At 53.6% G+C, this 15,676-nt stretch overlaps 1 protein-coding gene across 1 annotated transcript; it reads left to right on the top strand.

Moving 5' to 3' along the window:
* Positions 1 to 306: 306 nt before the first annotated feature.
* On the top strand, positions 307 to 15,435 carry P2RX4 (purinergic receptor P2X 4). The gene is made up of 12 exons (XM_004475478.4): positions 307 to 481; positions 4,256 to 4,403; positions 7,144 to 7,215; positions 7,319 to 7,391; positions 7,793 to 7,889; positions 11,616 to 11,696; positions 11,792 to 11,933; positions 12,022 to 12,158; positions 13,683 to 13,776; positions 13,916 to 13,981; positions 14,255 to 14,350; positions 14,784 to 15,435. The coding sequence occupies exons 1-12, from the start codon at positions 348 to 350 to the stop codon at positions 14,808 to 14,810; spliced, it is 1,167 nt and encodes a 388-aa protein (XP_004475535.2). The 5' UTR covers positions 307 to 347; the 3' UTR covers positions 14,811 to 15,435.
* Positions 15,436 to 15,676: the final 241 nt, after the last annotated feature.

The raw sequence follows: 15,676 nt of genomic DNA, 5'->3' as shown, positions 1-15,676 counted from the left end.
CACATTCTCCCCGGCCTCATCCCTCAAGAGGCGGTGACGCCTTCCTAGGGAGAGGTCACGCCTTCCCCGAAGGCCCCAGGCCCCAGGCCAGGGTCGCTCTTCCGCTGCCCGCTCCCACGCCCGAGGGGATCCCTCGTTCCTGGCGGGCCTCCTGGCCCCTGAGAGGGTCGCTCCTTCTCCCCGTCCCCCACGACAGCACTTGGCCACGCACTCTGCCCGGCCCGCCCCCCGCCCCTTCCCGCCGCGGGCCGCGCCGCCTCCTTCCGGGCCCTCCCCGCCGAAGGCGGCGCTCGGGGCGGCCGGGCGGGACGAGGCCCGCAGCGGGAGCCGCGGCGCCGGGCGCGGGCATGGCGGGCTGCTGCGGGCCGCTGGCGGCCTTCCTGTTCGAGTACGACACGCCGCGCATCGTGCTCATCCGCAGCCGTAAAGTGGGGCTCATGAGCCGCGCCGTGCAGCTGCTCATCCTGGCCTACGTCATCGGGTGAGCCCCGGCGCCGGCCGCACGCCCGCGGGGGCCCGGCCGCGCCGCTGCCCCGCCCGGGCCTGCCCCCTCCCCGGGCCCGGGTCGCCGCGACCGCGGGGGGTCCCGCAGGCAGGCGGCCGCCTCGAAGCCCTGGTTTTACGGACCAGCCCGGGCTAGACCGTCATCCTGTCCTTCCCCCTGACCTTGTGACTTGCTCCCTGATCCCCCTCGGTTGTGGGAAGCTTTGCCCCAGACGTCTCAACCCGCCCTCTTCACTTCCTATTCTGATCATCCGCTGACCGAAAAAAAAAAAAAAAGTTTGAGATTTCCTGGGTCTGTGGCTTCGGGTCCTTTCCTTTGAGCGACATATGGTAACCCAAAGATAGTCGAGAGGGTCACACAGCCGAAAAGCTGCGTTGATTTCGGTCTGCCGTCTCGTGCCGCAGATGGGTGGTATGTGAACCCCACTTCCTTCACGTGGGGTTGCTGGTTTCTGGTTTGTGGGCCTGCCTTAGCCTTACCCTTCCCCACGCTACCCCCTTAGGCTTCCATTTGCCCTGCCACCTCCAGCCCTCCCGATTGAATGGGCCCGTTACCATTTAACGAAACTGGAGAGAGGTGGCAATTACCCTGCCAAGTGGGCCCACTTTAAAGGGTCCCCTGGCCTGTTAGGGTGCCTGCGGCTGCTGAGCTGGCAGATGTATCTGCTCTGCTGCCCTTACCTGAAAGACCCAGTACAGCAGTCCCCAAACTTTGCACACTAGAATCCCTTGGGAATCGTTTAAAAAAACGAAGCAAAGCAGCACTGGTGGCTGGCTCCCTTCCCCAGCCCTTAATTTAGTTGGTATGGGAGTATGGCCTGCTCCCCCAAAGATTCTGAAGGGCAGCAAAGTTTGGGAACCACTGACCTAGAGTTTCCCAAACTTACCTGATCCCGAGTCTGGCATGGAGCTTGGCATCTGTTAATACTGCTCAGGGATTCACGGCTTTGGGGAACATTCTATAGCCAACATGTCAGCCTGGCTCGGGTGGGTGCTCACAAGATGGAAAGAAGATGGCTTTCGGGTATGGCCTGTGCGTCAGAGCCACCCGGCCCACCCCCAGGGGTGGGTTCATTACGTCTCAGGGCGCGGCAGTACCACCACCACCACCTCCTCTCTTCCACCCCCTGGCTCTCAACCCTGCCCCCAACCCTTCCCCCATCCCCCCACTCACTCGCCACCCCACCACCCCCAGGAGTCTGATGCCCCCTTAGTTTGAGACCCACCTCTAGCTTGTCCACTACACTCACATCCCTGGGGAGGACCTGAGGCATTTGCAATCAGGAGTGCTTGTGCAGCTTTCCTCTTGTCTTTTCATGCTCAGGTGAGGATTGGTTTCTAGATACTTTAGGGTATTTGTAAAATTACAGACTGCGGCTGTACCATACAATAGCCACTTGTCACTTGTGGCCTTTTAGCCCATTTAGCCCCTACTCCACATCGACACGTGCTGTTACTGTAAAATTCACACTGGATTTCAAAGACACAGTATAAAAAAGCTCACTAGTAAGTTTTTTTTAAAAAAGATTTATTTTTATTTATTTCTCTCCCCTTTCCTCCCCTCCCCACCAGTTGTCTGTTCTCTGTGTCCATTTTGCTGCATCTTCTTTGTCGGCTTCTGTTGTTGTCAGCGGCACAGGAATCTGTTTCTTTTTGTTGCGTCATCTTGCTGTGTCAGCTCTCCCCGTGCGGTGCCATTCCTGGGCAGGCTGCACTTTCTTGCGCGCTGGGCGGCTCTCCTTACGGGGTGCGCTCCTTGTGCGTGGGGCTACGCGGGGACACCCCTGCATGTCATGGCACTCCTTATGCGCATCAGCACTGTGCGTGGGCCTGCTCCACACGGGTCAAGGAGGCCCGGGGTTTGAACCGTGGACCTCCCATGTGGTAGACGGACGCCCTAACCACTGGGCCAAGCCCGTTTCCCACTAATAAGTTTTCATATTGTTTCCATATTAAAGTAATATTTTAGGTACATTGGGTTAAATAAAGTATAAAATTAATCTTACCTTTTTCTTTTTACTTTTTAAACATGACTACTAGAAAATTTTTAATTGTATATGTGGCATTTTTTAATTGTATATTCCAGTGGGCAGCACAGCTTTACAGAGTTCTTTATTACATGCTCACTGCCTTGACATGAGGCATTTTAAAGCAGTAAATACCTTGCTTTTACCCATCTTGCTATGTCAAAACTGACTCCAGATCTGAATTAAGGGCTTTTTTTAAAAAAAACTCCTCTCTGAACTTCCTGATCCAGTTCATCCTGGTAAAATTGTCATCTCTTCTCCCACAGTAACCCATGGCAACCCTCCCTTCAAAAAGAGACTGAACACACAAATTATCTATTTCCCAGTTATCAGTTGAATGAGGAGGAAATAGTTCATCACATGATGAGGACTTGGGTGGAACCATGTGTCTCCGATTTAGCAACTCACTGTACTTGGTGGTAAAATAACAGTGACCTTCCTGCTCTGAGCCAGGGCTTCTGTGTATCAAAGTAGAATCAAAAGGAAGCTGACAGTGCAACTTGATCCTAGAAGCCCTGAAGAAGGGGACTTGTCAGCATTTGGAAAAGCCCATCTCTAGGATGGGCAGTGAATGTGGGGGCTGCCCCAGTCAAACAAACCGGTAAATAAACCACTGTCAGTGAATTTCTAGTCTCAGCATCTAAGGCTTATAAGGAGGGGAGGAGGATGCTAGCATTTCTTGACTCTAGAAATAATAACAATAAAGAGTCATGTGTAGATGTTTAACAACAGCTCTTGTGGGGAGAAGTTCTGATTTGTAGCCCTGGCCAGTTTCCTTGATATAAATACTCCCACCATGACCAATTTCAGCTTCCCAACTGTGACTCGCAAACTTCCTGAAAAATGAGTGATCAGCTTTTGCAAGCTGGTGCCAACAGCTCCAGCACAGGATGAGTTGGGATTTTTTTTTAGCACTCCCTCTGTAGCAGATGTTCTAAGCATTTGATATGCATTAATTAACTCATTTAACCTCACAACGATCCTCACAACGAAATTCTATTATGAACTTACACCATGTCTTATACTTGAGAAAAACAGAGGCCCAGAGAGGGTAAGCAACTTGCCCAAAGTTGGTTTGTGGCGCTACCTAGATGGTTTGTGGCGCTAAGATATGAACTCGTGTTGTCTGGCTCCAGCCTGTGCTTCAGTGTCTTAACCAGGATGCACTGATGCCTTTGTATTTTTCAGGGTGGTAGTAATATCTCCAATTCAGAAGAGAGCAGCATATCTGTGACCTGGATTCTTGGAGAAATAGGAAGAAACTACTATAAAGGTCCTTGAACGCTGGGACTCTCTGCTAGAGAGAGTATAGCATAGTAGCCAAGAAATCAGGCTCCAGAGTCAGAAAGCCTGAGTTCAAATCCTAGCTTCTACACTCTCTAGGGGTGTGACCTTGGGCAAGTAACTTAACTGCTCTGTGACTCAAAGGCACAGCAACTATTATAATTTTTATAATCCCTGCAGGTTATAGTGCATTGAGAGTACTCACATATCTCATAATAAAATTCATTGAGCATTTTATTTTGCCCATCACTGTGCTAAGTGCTTGCATCATCTCATTTATTTCCTCCAATCACCCTGTGGTTTAGGTGCTATTACCACCATTTTGTAGAAGTGGAAATGGAGCCCTAGATTAAGGAGCTTTTGGAAAGTAATGAGCTGTGAACTCAATTCAAAATCACCAAATCCTAATGACAATTTGAGAGGCCTCTTTTGTTTTGTAGATGGGTGTTTGTGTGGAAAAAGGGCTACCAGGAAATGGACTCGGTGGTCAGCTCAGTTACTACCAAGGCCAAGGGCGTGGCTATGACCAACTCCTCTTACATTGGATCCCGGGTCTGGGATGCAGCAGATTATGTGATTCCAGTTCAGGTATGTCTCCCGCTAAGACTTCGGTCTAAAACTGAAGCCTTTAGTTAGCTCCTTTCTCTTGACTGGTTTTGCACCCTTGATTAATGATTGGTAGGCCCAAGTTAACAGCACTGATGCCCCGATTCATTGCTTTTGGCCAAGAAAGCAGTGCAGGCAGATCTTTTTGGGGCTTAGGTCTATCTTAGATTCCTAGGGCTGCTGTGACAAAGCACCACACACGGGTGGCTTCAAACCACAGAAATCTATTCTCCCACTGTTCTGAGGGACCAGAAGTCTGAAATGAAGGTGCCAGCAGGGCCCTGCTCCCTCTGGGGGCTCTTGGGAAAGATCCTTCTAGCCTCTTCCAGCCTCTGTGGCTCCAGCACTCCTTGGCTGGTGTCAGCCCCGCTCTGGTTTATGCTCCACCATCACACTGCTGTCCTTCTTCTGGGTCTGGGTCTTGGTGTCACTTCTCTGACGACAGCAGTCGTGTTGGATTAAGGGCCCACCCAACTCCAGCATGACCTCATCCTAACCAAGTCCATCTGCAACCACCCTCTTTCCTAATAAGGTTACATTCTGAGATTCTGGGGGTTAGGCCTTCAATATATATTTTGGGGTGGGGACACAATTCACCCCATAATAGGGTCTACCAAGTCGTATCCAGTCCGTGGCAGTTCTTCAGCTCTAACACATGGCTGCTTAAAATATAAGCCTTCTGTGTGGGTATCTTGATTTGTCTCACGGCCTGAAGGATGAGAAAGCCAAGGTCTTAAATCCTGGGAAAAGTTCAGGTAGAAACATCAAGTCTTTTCTACCATTTGTATTTTCTTTTCTGCTGTAACTCCACAAGGCGCATCTTTCCGGACAGCATAAAAACTGAGAAGGAGAACAGTATGCCGGCATAGGATTCCATCAGGAACAAAGGGAAGGGAGGAGATAGTTGGATGTGGCATCTTAGGCTCCAGGCTACTAATCTGCAAAGCTCCAAGTTAAATATTGACTCTCCTTAGCCATGGCAACGAGTCTGCTTCTTGGTACGTGGCAAACCCAGATATACCCCTACAGATGGCTTATGTGCTCGGATGACCCAGCACAGATAAACTGCCAACTCTTGGCGCAGAGCTCTGCGAGGGAAAACAAGGACTTCAGACACGCTCCCCATCTCCATGTGTGTTCATATCCCCCCTGCTTTCTCAAGATGAGTTTAGCTGAATCAAGGAATGGCGTAAGCCTTCCTGTTTTGTTCCTCCATGAGAGGAGGACCCAGCAACTCTGCCTTCCCTAGCGGATCTTATCTGGGAATTCCGTAGGGCCCTCTTCCTGAGCTCCTCCTGCTTCTCCGTAGACGCATCACAAACGCCTGCTTGCACCATGTCTACTTGGATCATCTCCTGACTGGAATTTTCCTAAACTTAAATAGATATAAAATAGGAAACAAAAAGTAGACCACAGTTCACTGTTGGAGTCGAACCCAGGGGAGCTTAGGGGCAGCCTCCAGTGCACCAAACCACGACGTGTTCATTCACTGAGCATCTGGGAACACAGCAAGGGTGCCAGGCTCAGCCTCCCGTCACATCCGCATGCTCCCTCCCTGCATCCATATTCTTTTTTTTTTTTTTTTTTTTCATTATAGATTTTTTTTAATTTTTTTATTTTTTATTGACTTTGTAATAATATTACATTAAAAATATATATGTGAGGTCCCATTCAACCCCACCCCCCCACCCTCCCTCTCCCCCCCCCCCAACAACACTCGTTCCCATCATCATGACACATCCATTGGATTTGGTAAGTACATCTTTGGGCACCTCTGCACCTCATATACATTGGTTCACATCATGGCCCATACTCTCCTCTATTCCATCAAGTGGGCCCTGTGAGGATTTACAATGTCCGGTGATTACCTCTGAAGCACCATCCAGGGCAGCTCCATGTCCCGAAGACGCCTCCACCTCTCATCTCTTCCTGCCTTTCCCCATACCCTTTGTCCATTATGTCCACTTTTCCCAATCCAATGCCACCTCTTCTATGTGGACACTGGATTGGTTGTGTCCATTGCACCTCTATGTCAAGAGGAGGGTCAGATTCCACCTGGGACATCCATATTCTTGATTTCCAACATGGTTTGTTCTAGACCTTTCTTTGAAAGATGTTGGCTAGTCCCTGAGCTTGTGCCACCTTGTCAGGCCTGGGGGTGGGGATGTCTGTTTGCCCCTTTGTTCCCAAGTCACCCTGATTCCCCAGATGGCCCCAGTGCTGACTCTTCTCTTCATAGGGTAGGAAACGCTGAGAGAAGACTTCTGGCATTTCGTTTTAAAATGCCAGCATCCAATAGATCCATCATTCGATACCTCTATACCTACCAGGAAAAAACAGAACCTTCTCAGATGGAGAAGTCTCCATTGCTGACCCTGATTGAGTCTTCTCTAGAACATTTTATTTATTTTTATTCTGATTGGGGAAAGATTTTTAAAAACACAACAGCCAAATCTGAAAGCTTTGCTTCGTAGTGTTTTCATACCTCCGAAGTAATCTGGTTGTTTTGAGCAATTGTGGGCTCCTTTCCCTCAAGCCAACAAGCTTTATTGAAGAACCGTTTCAGGTTCTAGACTCTCCGAGGAGAGAACAGAGAACCATAAGAGCCATTGGATAACTCCCTTTCTGGGGGGCCTGTGGGAGAAGGCACCCCCCTATCAGATGAACCCTGGCTTTCCTTTGAGGAATAACGCGGCCGCATCCCGACTTCTCTCCTCTGCAGGCGGAGAGCTCCCTCTTTATCATGACCAATATGATTATCACCAAGAACCAGACCCAGAGCGTCTGTCCCGAGGTAGGCGGCTATGCAGCTTCCCAGGCCACCCTCTCCATGCCCGAGGGCGAGGTGTGGGGCTGGGCCACCGGGAATTTGTTTTCACTTGTTCTCCTTTTCCCAGATTCCAGATGAGACCACCATGTGTGAGTCAGACGCCAGCTGTACCCCGGGCTCTGTCAGCACCCACAGCAACGGTAGGAGCCCGCAGCCGAGACGCTGTAGCAGCTCAGCCAGGGGTGGGGGGCAGCCTCCCAAAGCCTTCACGTGAGCCTGAGCGAGCCTGCCGTCGACCCTGGGGCCCAGGACCCTCTCCGCGGTCACCTTTCTCATGCAAGCGCCAGAATCCACCCAAGTTCCCATCTGTTCTGTGGCTTCGCCCTGAAATGGGCAAGGCAGATGTGTGTGTAGGTCTCAGGCAGCTGTCTTGCTCCAATTCCCATTTCTGGGCACCGGGTAAATCCCCCAATTGGAATGGCTCGAGATGGATCGCCCAGGAGGCCGCAGGGGGCTCCCGCTCTGCCCGAAGGAGGCGCCCAGCCTCGCCACGGCAGGAGGCGGGAGGCCCCACGGGCGCGCGTCTCCCTTGCCCCCGCAGGAGTGGCGACTGGAAAATGCGTGTGGTACAACAGGACCGTGAAGACATGCGAGGTGGCCGCCTGGTGCCCGGTGGAGCACGACCTCAAGGTGCCGAAGTGAGTCCTGCCCGAGGGAAAGGCTCGCCCTGGGCGGCGGTTCTGGGCCCGGCGGGCGGCGGCGGGGGCTCGGCCTGCACGCAGTGGCTCGGCGCCCTTCGTGCCTCTGTGGAGCGAGGCTTCTCCAGGGCGGCAGCGTCACGCCGAGGTGGCCCCTAGTGTTGGTTAGGCACATTAGGGAGACAGCCCACCTACTGGTGGATCCGAATGCTGTCAGTTGCCAGTAATTGCCGGGAAACAGGCTGCGGATGCACACGCACGCAGCAGGGCCAGTTTATTGGCTCAGCTAACCAAAAAGACCCGGACTTGGCTGGACCTGGGGCTCAGAGGACAGCGCTGGGGTCTTGCCTCTGCTTTCCTCCGTCTTCCTTCCTCGGCAGAACCCACGGGGCCTCGCGGGAGGCAGCTCTCTGGGTTTGCATCCCCATAAGGCAGCGTCTCCCTTCCCAGTTGTCCGTGGACGTTCTAGGCCTTTCTCTCCACCTACCACCAGCCCATCCTGAACTGTGGCTGGAGGTGGATTTTGTTCATCGGCTCGGGCCTCGGTCACTCGCCCACCTCTGGAGCTGGCAGTGGGGTCAGGCCCACCCAGATGACCCAGGTTGAAAGTAGGGGAGGCTGGGCTTTGCAAAGGAGGCGTGGGCTTCTGGGAGCAGCAGAGAAGGGGAACAGTGTCTAGTCAGGAAAGCCACAAATGTCTACTAAAGGGAATTTTAAAAAGTCGAGCAGGTTCCGGGTTGCCCAGGGGTGCTCTGGTGTGCTTTCAGTGGGTGGAGTTAGGGGCCTTGCCCAGAGAATTACCTGCAACCCAGGATCTTCTTATCTGGCTGCAGCTGGATACGCCCAGGGGAGCAGGAAGCTCTGTGAGCCTTGTCCTGGCTGTATGGGAACGAGGAAACCATCGAGAGCCCCTGGTTTAGAGACTGCTGAGAGCAGCAGCTCGGCTAGGGAAGGAAGCGCTCTAAGAAAGGAATCTTGGCATTTTAGAGCTGGAAAGGCTTGTAGGGACCTGCGCTGTCCAAAGCAGTGGCAGTTAGCCACGTGTGGCTATTGAGCACGCGAAAGGTGGCCGGCCCAAACTGAGCTGGGCTGTCAGTGCGAAGTACACTCTGGATTTCAAGGACTTAGTATGAAAAAAGGATGTATACTATCTCATTGATAATATTTTATATTGCTTCCATGTTGAGGTGATATTTTGGATATATTGGATGTATAAAAAGAAATTCCTCTGTCGGTGATTGAATGGATAAACAAAATGTGGTGTAGCCATACAATGGAGTGTTTTATTCAGCCATGAAAGGAATGCCGTGGTAATGTATGCTACAATGTGGGTGAATGAAATAACTCAGACACAAAGTACAAACATTGTAGGTTTCCATGGATAGGTAAATCCAGAGATACACAGAGTACCCTGGTGGTTGCCAGGGGCTGGGGGAGGAGGGAATGGGGAGGGGCTGCTTCCTGCTTCCTGTTGGGGTGTTGAAATGTTTGGGAATCAGAGATGGTGAACTGTGAATTCACTAAATTGTGAATGCACTAAATGCCACTGAATTGTTCACTTTAAGTGGTTGATTTAAATAAATAAATAAATAAATGGTTGATTTTATGCTATGAGAATTTTACTGCAATTTTTTACGACGTTAAAGAATCCCCCCCCCTTTTTTTGCCTTTTAATGTGGCTTCTAAGAACTTCAAATCATAACGTGGTTCGTGTTTGTGTCCCATGTTGCATTTCTGCTCAACAGTGCACTTACAGATCCTGTAAACCAGCAGGAAGGGATTTTAAGTGCACAGAGACACATGGGGGCAGGGGATAGGATGTCCCCATTTCTATCCTCTGTCAGCCCCTTCAGTTCTCTCAGGGAGAAAATCTTGGTTGGGTGTTGTGTCTTTAGTACCTTTCTAACACCTGCTAATGCCCATTTCTCACAAAGAGAACAAGGCTAGAGGCAGAACCTTGGGCAGACAATAATAATCACTCCAACTTTTTTTTTTTTTAAGATTTACTTATTTTTATTTGTTTCTCTCCCCTTCTTCCCCCTCCCCTGCAGTTGTCTGCTCTCTGTGTCCATTCACTGTGTGTTCTTCTGTGACCGCTTCTATCCTTATCAGCAGCACTGGGAATCTGTGTTTCTTTTTGTTGTGTCATCTTGCTGTGTCAGCTCTCCATGTGTGCAGTGCCATTCCTGAGCAGGCTGCACTTTCTTTCACGCTGGGTTGTTCTCCTTGGGGGCGCACTCCTTGCACGTGGGGCTCCCCTCCGTGGGGGACACCCCTGCGTGGCAGGGCACTCCCTGTGTGTATCAGCACTGCATGGGTCAGCTCCACATGAGTCAAGGAGGCCCGGGGTTTGAACCGCAGACCTCCCATGCGGTAGGCGGATGCCCTAGCCATTGGGCTAAGTCCGCTTCCCCACTCCAACTTTTAGTAACATTTTTGAGGTTCCAGGACTGGGGATTGAACCTGGGGCCTCCTCTGTGGGAAGCCAGCACTCAACCACTGAGCCACACTGGCTCCCCTGAGTTGGTTTTTCGTTTGTCTGCTTGTTGTTTGGCTTTTTAGGAGGCACAGGGATTGAACCCGGTACCTCCCATGTGAGAAGCAGGCATTCACCTGCTTGAGCCACATCCGCTTCTGGTAACATTGTTTTGATTTCATCATATTTATTTGAACAACCACCTCTGCCTTGTGGCAAAGTATACATTTTGTGGTCATGAGGTCCAGTTTCATTCATTTTAGAATAAATGTCTATTTGAAAAATGAGATGATCCTTAAGAAAAATACCACACTGTAAGAGGCACACAGATACGGGGGAGACCGTGTGGTTCAAAAAAGGACAAAAGCCTGGAAAACCTTAATGATCGATGACATCGTCATTCCCTCTTGATACCCGGATGAGGGAATGAGGGCCTGAGGGCCGGGCCTCGGCCAAGGGCTTCACCTGCTGGCCCCTGGCAGGCCACCGCCTCAGGCCCCCGCTCTCCTCACCTTGGGCCGTGCCATGTGCCTTGTCCTTATCTCAGGGCTGGGAAGACTGAGACTGTGGAAAACTCCAGAGCGTCCAACCAGACCAGGGAGGGTCAGTCCTGCGGGGTTCCCGCCGTGGAAGCAGGGCCCCCTTGGGGACAGAGACACCTCGGGGCAGCCAGAGCTGACGTGTCACTCGCCAGAAGAGACAGGTGCACCGCAGGCGCACGCTTCTGGTGTACGTCTGAGAAGAGGGCAGGGCCCAGCGTGTGGGTGAACGTTCTTCTGTTGTGACTTGTGAAACCAGAGCCGTCCAGCCCTCCCCAGAGAGCACCCGAGACCCCACCTGGCGTGAGTTCTTCTCAGGCTCCTCAGTTTCCCCTGCTGGGGCCGAGGCCCTGCCCGTGCACAGAGGAGGAAGCCAGGCGTGGGTCCAGGTCTCACCTCGCAGCCTCATGCTCATGCAGAGGGGGGGCAGAAAATGCTGGAGATGTTGCACTTCTTTTTCTTAACAAATAGCGTTGTAAGGCGGGGATCTTTAAAAAGAAATTACTTTACCTTAAACAAATACAAATTCTTATAAGAATTTTATGTATTTTTTTACATATATTCTCTATATTTCTTATATATAGGACATTTCTTATATTGATGTAACATATTAATAAAAGTTTTAAAAATATTTTTTAAGTACTTTTAAAGTACTACATAGTCGTGTCTGTAAATCTGTATTTTTATTAACATGTTTTACTTTTTTTTCAGACCCGCTGTCTTAAGGGCCTCCGAAAACTTCACCATTTTGGTTAAGAACAACATCCTGTACCCCAAATTTAATTTCAGCAAGTAAGTGGGGGCCGGGCGCGCGTCACCCGCTGCGCAGAGCCGGGCCGGGCCCTCCGGGAGGCCCCTCGCTCCTGTCCGCTTCGTCCTGCCTTTAGGAGGAATATCCTCGTCACCATCAACTCGACCTACCTCAAGTCGTGCATTCACGACGCGGAAACCGACCCCTTGTGCCCCATCTTCCGTGTCGGCAAAATCGTGGCGAGCGCAGGGCACAGCTTCGAGGACATGGCCGTGACGGTAGGCCCTCGCCCCCCGCCCCGGCGGCCGCCGCGCGGGGAAGGGGCTCGGCGCCAAGCCCTGCCCCGTGTCCGTCCGGGTCCCGCAGGGTGGCATCATGGGCATCCAGATCAGCTGGGACTGCAACCTGGACAGAGCGGCCGCCCACTGCCTGCCCAAGTACTCCTTCCGCCGCCTCGACACGCGCGACGTGGAGCACACCGTGGCGCCCGGCTACAATTTCAGGTGGGCGCGCGCCTGGGTCACCCCTCCCGGGCCGGGGGCCGTCCCCACGGGGCCGCCGTGCCCACCCGAGAGCCAGCGCTCAGGCCGCCCGGCCCAGGCCCGCCCGTCCTGCCTTCCCGGGTCCACGGCCCGCGAGCATCCTCAGCCGGGCCTTGAACCTGCGGCGCCCCGGCCCGCGAGCCCCCCTGGCCTTCTGCTGCCTGAGCAGCGTGTGGGGAAGCTGCTTTTTGAGGGGCTGACCCCGTTAGCTCTCTAGAGCCAGCCTCGGCCAGGATCTCTGCCTACTAGGTGCGAGGGCCTGATGACCTTGGGCTACGCTTGGGCCTCTGGCCTGGCCCGGGGGTTGCCTTCTCAAAGGCCGAGCCTGGCCCCCGTATCTCCAGGGTGCACGGAATAGGGGGTTTAGCCCCCGAAAAGGCCACGCTGGTTATTTCCTAGCTGAAAACGCCGGTAATGTAATGAGAGGGCCAGGGGCCAGGTCACGGCTGCCAGTTCCTTGAGGCAACAAATCTGTCGGTGCCTCCGTTTTCAGGAGCCCCTTATTGCATTTTCCACGCGTGTAGATGCTCTTTTATTTTTTTTAAAGATTTATTTTTTATTTATTTCTCCCCCCACCCCAGTTTTGGACACAGAGAGTAGATGCTCTTTTAAAAAGGCCCTGCCCGGGACCACCCAGCTAGGACAGTGGTGCTTTGTGTTGCATTTTCTCCCCCTAGTGGTGACGTGTGGCATCAAATACAAGTGGCTTTATAGGAAACTTCTCACATTGCAGGATGCTATTCCTTTGGAACCATTTGGCTGACACTAGGGCAGATTCTTGGATTTTTTCCCCCAGGAGTGGGGTTAGATTCGTGTCGACCCATCCCTAGTATCACTCGGTTCTTGTAGAAGCCCTTGGGGAAAGCCTCTAGCAAGGGTCGGGACCCCCAGAAGAGAGCAGCCGGCAGGGCCCTCGGGGCGCCATCCCGCATCAGGCTGCACCTGAGTTCCCCAGGCCTGGCAGGTGACATGACGTCGTGGGCCACACAGATCGCGGGCCTGGGGCTTAGGCTCCCGGCGGACCCCCGGTATAATGGGGGGAAGCCTGGGGTAGCGTGTCTTAATGGTTCTTTAAAAAGAAAACGAAGCTGCATGCTGACGCTGTGCGTTTGGAGGCTGGCTCGATGCCGCCCCCGAAGCAGCCCTGGAGACGGCCGCTGACGTGGCCAGGGTCTCCTTGAGGGGCGGGCGGCTCGGGCACAGCAGGAAGGACATTCCAAACGAGGTTCCGGCCTAAGCCCTCAGGACGGTCTTGTCGGTGGGTTTGACAGTGACAGCCAGCGCCCCAGAGTGCCCGCCCCACGGCGCCCGGCGCCCTCGTCAGACCCGGGCCAGCCCTCCTGCCGCTCGGCCTGCTGGGACGCTCAAGCGGCCTGGCGCTCCGGGGGCTCCCACAGCCGCGTCCTGGGACCCAGCGCAGTGACAGGCTGATCATCCCGCCGCGGCCGGGCCCAGCTCCCCTGACCTGGCCTCCTTCCCCCCCAGGTTTGCCAAGTACTTCAACGACCTCGCCGGCTCTGAGTACCGGACGCTCATCAAGGCCTACGGCATCCGCTTCGACGTCATCGTGTTTGGAAAGGTGCCTCGTGCTGCCGCCTCTAGCGGCCCTCACCGCCCACCCCCCACTGTGGGCTGGCTGGGGCCAGGGACCCTCTCCCCACACGCTTTCTGCTCTCGCCGACCTTTCTTGCGCCTTTTTCCCCCCTCCTCTTTCGCAGGCTGGGAAGTTTGGCATCATCCCCACCATGATCAACATTGGCTCCGGCTTGGCTCTCTTAGGGGTGGTGAGTGACCTAGACCTTGGCGTTCCCCGGGGCCGTCCCAGAGAGGCAGGCCCACGGCTGCCATCGAGGTCCCGGTCGGTCCTGGGCTGCTTTCCTGACCCCCACAGCCCCCTTCCCGCCCCTTCTCCAAGACCGCACCCCTCGGGCCGAGCCCTCTGGCCAGAGACGGGCCTGCCTTCCCTTTCCATGGGGTTCCAGGCTCGTGGGCGTGGGTGCTGAGTAACAGGGGAAGGGGATCCTACCTCATCCGTTCTCCCCCCGTGCTCAATGCAGGGGACAGTGCTGTGTGACATCATAGTCCTCCACTGCATGAAGAAAAGATACTACTATCGGGAGAAGAAATATAAATATGTGGAAGATTATGAAAAGGTAGGCCTCGTCCTGAGCTCCCAGCAGGCACGGAGGCCCAGAACCTCGCCCCAGTGGCCGGCAGCCCCTTGGAGTGGGAGGACCTGAGCCCTGGGCCCGGTCTGGGGTGAGGTTCTTCTCCAAAGGTCACTGCCATTTCAGCATGCCACCAGCCCAGCCGGCCACACGCCGCCTGTGCTAGAATTTACTTCACTTCTCTTTCTGTGGACTCAATCTTTAATTTTAGCCTCATTGTGACTGGTGACACCTCAGGTTGGTTATAATGACAGGTATTAGAAAATACGCCAGGAGGGGCTGCAGACCAGGCCCTGAGGCCACGGCCCTAGGTCCACGCTGACCACACATACCTGGGAGCACCTGGGCCCACCCTGCCACGCTCACCTGGGCAGTGCACGCCACGAGCACGCACTAACCTGCTCACGCGTCTTTGCAGGGCCTTCACAGTGAGACAGACCAGTGATAGCCACCTCACTGGGGCTTCCCACGGCACAGTCGAGGCACAGTGAGGAGGGAGAAGAGCTGCCTGTCGCACCCCAGGGAAAATCCGGATTCACGTTTGGCCTCCACTCCAACAGCCCGCTGGGATTCCAGCAGCTCCTGCGTCTTGTGTGTAGGATTTGCCCACTCCACGTAGTAGGCTATGGGCTGTCCTTTGCCGGGCCCCTCCGCTCCTTGGTCGCGTGGGGGTGGCTGTGTCAAGCTCTGGCCAAGGCCTCATGCCTCTGAGGCTCCCCGGGTGGGGGCCTTCTCCAGGGCCCCCTGGGCGGCTCTCAGCTGTCTCTAGCCTGCCCACACGGTCCCGGCACAGCAACTGTTCCCACACTTTGTGAGGAGGGAGGGCTGCCCTGGTTGTGGGCCACCGGATCTGGGGCATGCCTGGGCTGCCACTTCTCTCCAGAGTCCAGGGGTTCTGTCCACGCAACCACGAGGCAGGGTCAGGAATATCTGTCCTTGGAAAAGAGCTGTGTTGTTATGATAGGGACCAAACATGTAAATCAGTGATGTTCTTGATCCTTGTCTCTGTTGTGCTAGAACTTTCCTTCTTATCCTTTTACCATGATTAATAAATCCATTTTTGCCCCAGGTTACCGTGCTCCGAAAAAGTTCTTGAAACATAAAATTGCAGTAATACATTAAAGGCAACACAGTTTTTGGTAAAAACACTTAGCCGTCCCCCTCCCTGTTTCCCAGAAGGCTCCAACCAAAAGCACCACCTCCACCCCCCTTGCCACTGGTCTGAAATGATGGCAGCTATTCCTAGCTTCCACTTCACACCTACTTAATTCTGATCAGGTGTTCAGGGTCTCCCTAAAGAAAGCGGTCTGC

This window comes from Dasypus novemcinctus, chromosome 19, assembly GCF_030445035.2.
Source record: "Dasypus novemcinctus isolate mDasNov1 chromosome 19, mDasNov1.1.hap2, whole genome shotgun sequence".
Lineage (NCBI taxonomy): Eukaryota > Metazoa > Chordata > Mammalia > Cingulata > Dasypodidae > Dasypus > Dasypus novemcinctus.
The sequence above is the reverse complement of the archived record's forward strand: the minus strand, read 5'-3'. Positions and strand labels throughout refer to the sequence as shown.